This window comes from Carya illinoinensis, chromosome 11, assembly GCF_018687715.1.
Source record: "Carya illinoinensis cultivar Pawnee chromosome 11, C.illinoinensisPawnee_v1, whole genome shotgun sequence".
In the NCBI taxonomy this organism is placed as follows: Eukaryota; Viridiplantae; Streptophyta; class Magnoliopsida; order Fagales; family Juglandaceae; genus Carya; species Carya illinoinensis.
Window position 1 is genome coordinate 27,709,688 of NC_056762.1, and position 7,549 is coordinate 27,717,236.

The 7,549-nt window shown below is 35.3% G+C and overlaps 1 protein-coding gene across 1 annotated transcript; it reads left to right on the forward strand.

Annotated features, from left to right (window-relative positions):
* Positions 1-776: 776 nt before the first annotated feature.
* LOC122282892 lies at positions 777-3,700 on the forward strand. Its single transcript, XM_043094951.1, has 6 exons — positions 777-882; positions 1,546-1,687; positions 1,806-1,975; positions 2,308-2,590; positions 2,671-2,846; positions 3,303-3,700. Exons 1-6 carry the CDS (start codon positions 849-851, stop codon positions 3,476-3,478), a joined length of 981 nt encoding a protein of 326 aa, XP_042950885.1. The 5' UTR covers positions 777-848; the 3' UTR covers positions 3,479-3,700.
* The last annotated feature ends 3,849 nt before the right edge of the window (positions 3,701-7,549 follow it).

Sequence of the window (7,549 nt, forward strand, 5' to 3'; positions counted from 1 at the left end):
GAAGAGTGAGTTGCTACAGTAACGATAGAGGGACTTACAGTGAGAGATTTACCAGGGGACTCCATTGTAAAGGGTACGTTTGTCCTTAGGAGCTCTGATTACCATAAAGAAGCGAGTGACTCACAAGAGGTTTAAATAAATGCCATAGAGAGAACACACAGAAGGCTGCAGCAAATACTTCTTCTCATTACATCGTATACGTACAAGAGGTTCTCCTATTTATAGATACAAAAGAATAACAACTAGAATATTCATTTCACTTAGTACATGACAACGCTCTGCTGCATTTTGTTGTGACTCTGGTGCTCTGTTGGTGTGCACTCTGCTGCATTCGGTTCAGATGCCTTACTAGTGATGCACGAAGGAGATAGACCTACGGGTCTATATATAGCTGGAATAGATTGTGGTGAGGAAGACCAACTAGCTGGTTAAATGCCGCCAATTAAGAACTTTTGGTCTTCTAGAATCAGGATTTATGAAAGGCAAAGCAAGAATATAGGAAAAGTAAGGGAAAAGACCAAGGCCAAAAGATTTATTTTTTGTTTAAAAAGTAAAACTAACTGCAAATGTTGCTGAAGCAAAAAAGAATATGGCATTACTTGGCATTGTCTCTCAATCTGCTTTTATCCCAATTTCGTAATTGACGTTAGACTCTTAGCTTTCTTAAAAGTCATGTAAGTGAGTAAACCTAGTAAATTTACGAAGGAATAGTGTAGCATACACACACACACACACATATATATATAGAGAGAGAATAAGGCAACAAGAACGATAGGGTTCACATCTTTCGATCGCCAAGGAACACCCAAAAGCAGATTTTCAGTTTAACGTTAAAACTCCTCATCAACATGGCCGGCCCATCACCGACGAATCCAGCTCCTGGTATGCTCTCTCTCTCTCTCTCTCTCTCTCTCTCTCAAAAGAAGATCACCCAAGTAGATTTATGATGGGGTTTATTTTTAAGATCTATTTTGTAATTTTCGAGTATCTTTTGGCATAGGTGCGTGCAGGGTTGTGCATGCATGTACATCGAGTATAATTTTTTCAAAAGTATAGCTGAAGGAAGTTGAAAGAATATAATTATCAACATGCTTAAAGACTTATAAGATGTTTATATACGGTCCGTGATCATCTTGGAGATTATTATTTCCAATAATTAGTTTCCTTCTCAAATCAAAGTTCATAAGTTCTTTTGAAATTCATGTGGGCATGTGAAAGAAAAACTCGGAGGAGATCAGTAAAGAGGAGCTAGCTAAAGGAAGTCAAAAGATGACATGCATGCATGCATAAAGTATTTGAGAAAAATAATTTCTTTTAGCTTTTCGAAACTTGTTGGGCTAAACTGATACTCTAAGGTATTTACACCGCATTCTAATTACATGGCATAATTTAATTTAGAAGATAAATTTTAAAATTTGATTCTTATAAATCAAATCTTGCTATTTAAGTCATGATGTGGATGAATGGTGCACTTTACACTGACTTATTGTAAAACATGTTAAATGCACTATGATGATATTATCCAAATATTCCTACTATCAACAGAAGTGACAAGATTTACGAGAGATCTGCCACCAGCTCACTACATTTTGAAGATTGAATCACTCTCAAAAATCATACAGATATTGCCAGGGGAGAAAGAGCCCAAGTATGACTCAGAGGTTTTCGAATGTGGTGGCTATAAATGGTATGCATATATGAATCCCTTAATTTTTTCTTGCGAACATATGGTACCATTAATTGATATTGCTTTCCTGTCAGAGTACTTTAATGGCCTTTTGGTTCTGATCTTAATTTTTAATTAGGAAATTCTCTCTCTACCCAACTGGAAGAAAAGAATGTGACAGCGCTGAAAATATTTCACTCTACTTGAAGATTGAAGATACAGATTCTTTTCCTCTTTGTTGGGAGGTTAATGCAATGTTCAAATTGTTTGTGTTGGATCAGATTCGGGGCGAGTACTTGGCCGTCCAAGGTAGCTGCTTGTCTGATATGAGAAATATTGTTTCTTATTTTAGATTTAATCATTTCCAATCACGAGATTAATGTGACAAATTTTAAGTGGCATTTAAATGGAAGAAATATATATGAATCCCCTTGAAAGAAGTCGATCAACAGGTATGATTGAGATGATAAAATCTAGAATGAAGACCAGCATCACTGGTCTGATACACACACACACACACATCATGTAGGAATAAAATTAAATAGGTGCAATTTAAGAATCCTTTTGCCCCTTAGTGTTTTTGTTTTTTGTTCTTTCAATTAATTTGTGTTAATATAATTAAACTTTTTTCCTCTATATAGATGATAAGGGGAAAATAAGTCGTTTTCATGCAATGAAAACTGAATGGGGATTTGCTCAATTTCTCCCCTTCACTAAGTTTTATGTTGCCCAAAGTGGATACCTTCTTGATGACTCGTGCGTATTTGGTGCTGAGGTTTTTGTCATGAAATGTACTGGTAAGGGGGAGCGTATCTCCATTTTGAGTCCTCCAATCACAGGTTACTGCTGTTGGGAGATTCGAAAGTTTTCAGCATTAAATGTGGAATGTTTGTCAAAAGAGTTCAAAGTTGGGGAACGTAAATGGTATGTGTCATTTTAGCTCATATTTTGCATGTAGTAACTGTTCCCTAATTTTTTACCTCTATTTCCATTGATGAACACAGGGAGTTGAAGCTATATCCGAAAGCTGTTTCAGCTGACAATGCCGATCAAAGTTTTATCAAGTTGTTCTTGTCAGTGTCATGTTGGGATCGACCTCCCCCAAAAGGAAAATTGTATGCTAAATATACTCTACGTGTAAGGGACCGAACATCTGGTGGAAAACATGAGGAAGTGACAGGTAAGCTCCCGTTCTGGTATCTTGTTATATAATCAGAAGGTAAAATAGATAGATTGTGATTAGGAAAATAAACGTTATATACTAATGAGAATATGTTATTTCAATATTTTTAATGGCTTTCCCTTGTTAAAGTACACGCAAAAAAAGAAAAATAAAGAAAAGAAAAAGAAGAAGTTTGCAAGTTCTTCTAATTTACATACCCAACATATCATTAAAGTATATTACGTAAAGATGAAAAATTATCGGTGCTTTTACTTTTTCTTGATTATAATGATGAGTCTCACAACAAGTGATGATAGTGGTGTGTTGACGCACTAGACTTACAAGTAGCAAAACTCTAGATAATATTCTAATGGTTGAAAGTACTTAGTACTTCCATTGAGGAAAAATGATGTTTTCAATCTGAATTTTGTTTTCATCGATCACCCTAGTTATTCATCGAATGCTCTTTTGCAGATAGTAAATGGTTTTCTACCTCAAAAAGGGGATATGATTGCCCAAAGTTCCTGCCGCTAAGTACGCTCAAGGATCAATCGAGGAGCCTTCTTGCAAATGACATCTTGGTGGTTGAAGTATATATTGAAATAATTTCTATGGTCAAGATCAATTTTACTAACGAAAAAAAAGAGTAGTAGGCTACAGCTTTAATAGTTGAACTTGTAATAATACCTGAAAAACTACTCTGCGTACACATGTAGACCAGGGGCTGTAGTCACATTCAAGTGGTAACTTCTAGCCTCGGGCTTGTATTAATTATTTCATGGTTGCATGATTTGGCTTCAAATTCATGAAAGAAGATGTATTGAAAGTCTTATTAATAAATCCAATAAAACTACTGAACAAATATAAAAATCAATGGAAGCTCACTCCATTGCATACAGTGACATGACCTGTAGTTTTGTCAGTAATGATGGCTTTAATATATTTTTAAGAAGAACAGTATCTCAATTTTTATTAATAAGTCATCGACGAGGGAGGAATACCTATTTTTTTTTTAAAAAAAAAAAAAGCCCAAAATCAAGCATCTAGGAAAACTTTATCAAATCATGATTAATAAAATTCAAACAGTCCATCAGTGAAAATAACTACACGACCCAGAGCAAAAATACCAAGCATATGCTTAAGAAATAAAGTTGCATGCAAAGACACAAATTTATCTGTAGATATTATTGATACTAAAGCGAAAAAAAGTTCTTAAAGTGTAAAATACCTTCCCAATTGAATATTAGAATTATTCCAAATTAAAGAGGTTGGGTATCATTATTTGAAAAGTTAACTGCAATGAGACAGTCTGACTCCACAATGAGCTTTGATGCATAGAGTTGATAGTATAAAGTCAATCAAATTCTTAAAGCTGGCAACTGTACAAAAGTGTTATTGCCCATACTAAAATTACATGAAAAACCAGCAATAAAAGAACCGGAAAAAACCTTCACAACCTGCTGACTCAGGATTACCTTTGGAAGCACCTCGAAATTTAACTTTAGCATTAGAATGGGAGGAGGAAGCCACTTGACCAGAAATTACCTTTTCACACAAATGGTGGCCAGGGGATGAGGAGAGCTTCAAGAACAGGAATATTAACATTTGAATCTAAAGCCTTGGGCTTGAGAAAGGAATTTAATTCTCATAATTATTTCTTGATCTTCGCAATGATAGTCATGTTAGTGACAGCGGTGCACTTCAAATCGAGTTTTGTCCTTATCAGTCAAATCTTCCTAAAAAATAAGAGATTATAGTAAGCTGAGCAAACATATGAAATATTTGGTATGAGCCCCTAAAAAAGGACCGCAATTGAATGCAGTAAAAAATTGATGAAAACTAATCTCATACACTATAAGCTTATAAGGCACAATCCAAGAAAACTGATTGTCGTTCTCAGCAAATCCATCAGGGTAAAAATTATACTTGGTAGCCAAATTAGGTATCCCACCTTGAAGTTTCGAGAGGGAGGACTGGGTTTCGAGTAAACAAAAGAGAAGGAAGAGAATGGGAACGATCCCTAAATACATTCCAATTTGACGTGGATGAAAAGTTGCCATCCTAAGTGTATTCCCATGCTCTAGCATGGGGACTTGGTTTTAGAGCCATAATGAATCAGCTTCTTGAAGAAGAGAGTTATCACCAGCAGCCATGAGCAGAGGAATGTTCCAGCATGTCGATGAGTAAATGTCTTTGATTCTCAAGTGAGGGCTGGAGACAATGAAACCGTTTTGGGCTAAGAAATCGTTTCCAACTCCAATTATCGTACCACTCCATTTTTCATTGACTCTCAGGGTTGATGATTTAAAGAAAATTGCAAATGACTTTCTACAAATTAGAATGAAAAACCTTAGCTAGAAATCAACCCAAGGAGAGCTCAAAGTAAGAATTCTCCAAGCTAACTTGCAGTGAAGAGCCCTAATCATATTGGCAAGTTTTTAACATCCAACCTTCTTCAACAGACCTCCATCAGAGGTAGGTCAACAAATATGGATTCAAGAAATCTACCTTCTCTTATAATGAAAGATATGGGCCTTTTCTAAATTTTGTCCTTTTATTTCTATCTCTAAATCTTGATCATTTGGTACACACAGTCTATCTCTAAATCTCGAAATACTATCATCTGACATGTTGAATTGAAACTTCTTTCCATTTTGTACTTTGTCCATGATCTTTAGCAATTTTGCATCATTGCCTTGACTCTCTTTAATTTTCTCAATCAAAGTGGGTTCTACACTTAATCTAGCTAGGTAAGATCGAGAATCCTCCACTATAACCTCAATCTTAGACCTCTCTAAATCAAACATGATTTGCCTCTGAGTGGTCACTAAAGCAATTGTACCACCAAAGGATTTCCTACTAAGTGCGTCTACCACTACATTGGCCTTAATAAGGTGTTAGTTAATCATATAATCATAATCCTTAATTAATTCTAACAATTTCCATTGCCACATCTTTAATTCTTTTTTAGTAAATAAATACTCAAATTGTTATGATAGGTGTAAATTTCGCACTTCTTGCCATTTATATAGTGCCTCCAAATTTTTAATGCAAATACTACAGCAGCTCCAAGTCACGAGTAGGATAATTTAGTTCATCGACCTTCAAGTAGAGGGAAGCATATGCAATTAATTTTCCTGATTGTATTGATAAATGTGATTTTTATTACTATTTTATTTATGAAAAGTGTCAATTTCCCTTTAATTTTGTCAATTTTATTATATTTCTTTATATTTTTCTTTATTTTCTTGGATTTGAAGGAATGAGAAGATTCAATGCAAAAGGAGAGCATTTTGGTATAAAAGAAGAGACTACGGATCTAAATCAACAAGAGGCAACGAGATATAAAGAGAGCTGAGGAGATTTGGACAAGGAGCCTGGTCTTACAGGTGGCAAAGCCCAAAACAAAGTAGTTTTACTCTCGATAGGCAAGGAAACCCAAGGGCGACCAGACATGGCAACAAGAGTTAGGCAATGAGTGATATTTTTTACCTCCTGGGCGAGAAGCGACAAGGCTCTAGGCGGATAGATTGGGCGACTAGCTTGGGCGATGAAGGTTGATCCTAAATGACCAATTTAAGTGACCAACCTGAATGACATCATGGCAACAACTAGTATCCCTCGATTGGTTGGCGAGAGGTCATCCCGGTCATGAGTTTGTCATATCAGTCAGGAACCTTACATCTCAGCCATTGGGTGAGGAGACCAGTTATATTTAGCGCACACAGTATCTACCCAGTGGGACTCTCTTGAGCTCAGCAAATCAAGCAGCATATCACTGAATCTTCTATTTTAGATAATCCCATTATTTTTGGAATATTTTTCTCTTTTGTTAATATTTATCTTTAGAAATTATTTTCCAAATCTTTAGGCAAGATTGTAACTGTAAGTCTCTGATTCCTTTTTTGTCAACTTTAACAGCTATTTAATCTCAACTTGTGGGATGAATTGAGGGTGGAGTTGAGTTTTTATTTTTTATTTTTCTAGGGAGGTGGATCTGGAGAGCAGAGGTGAGAGCCGCATGCTTCCTCGATCGACTCCAACGAAGAACAGTAGTTTTATTTTTTTCTTTTTATTTTCATTATGAACTAATTTTATTTTCTAGATCATTGATGTAGTCTAGCTTTGAACATACAATTTATATTATAAGTTATTTTATTTTCAATATTTCCATGATTGAGTGTTTATTTCTTGTTCTTAATACTTGTAATTTTCTGGTCAATTATTGTTCAATCTATTGAATTGCAAGGAGATTGAGAGGTGATTTGTGATTAGAACTCTAGGATTAAGCATCATTAGCTGAGCAAAAGTAGAGATATTTTACCATGATTAGTTTGATTTTCAATAAAAATTTAAAGAACTGAATGAGTCTCCAATTAGTTAAATTCACATAGGGATATGGAGTTATTAGTTGAAGACCACCTTACACCAATCTTCAGGCCAAAGTAGCCCAGGTATATTTCAATTCCTTCTATTAAATAGAGTCATATTCAATTCCTTATTTGTTTTGATAAAAGGCAAACTTGCCATATAAGGGCCCATAACTCACATATTATTGCAAGTATTGTTAAAATCTTGTTACGGATCTGCAAGATGAATCTTAGGCTGAGTGAAGGGGATCTGAAAATTGCATAGGCTGAATCTTGTATGCAGGTTTGGAATCCTTCGAGATATTCCTTTATCAATATACCTGTGGCTCTTTGAAGCCTTCATCAAATGCC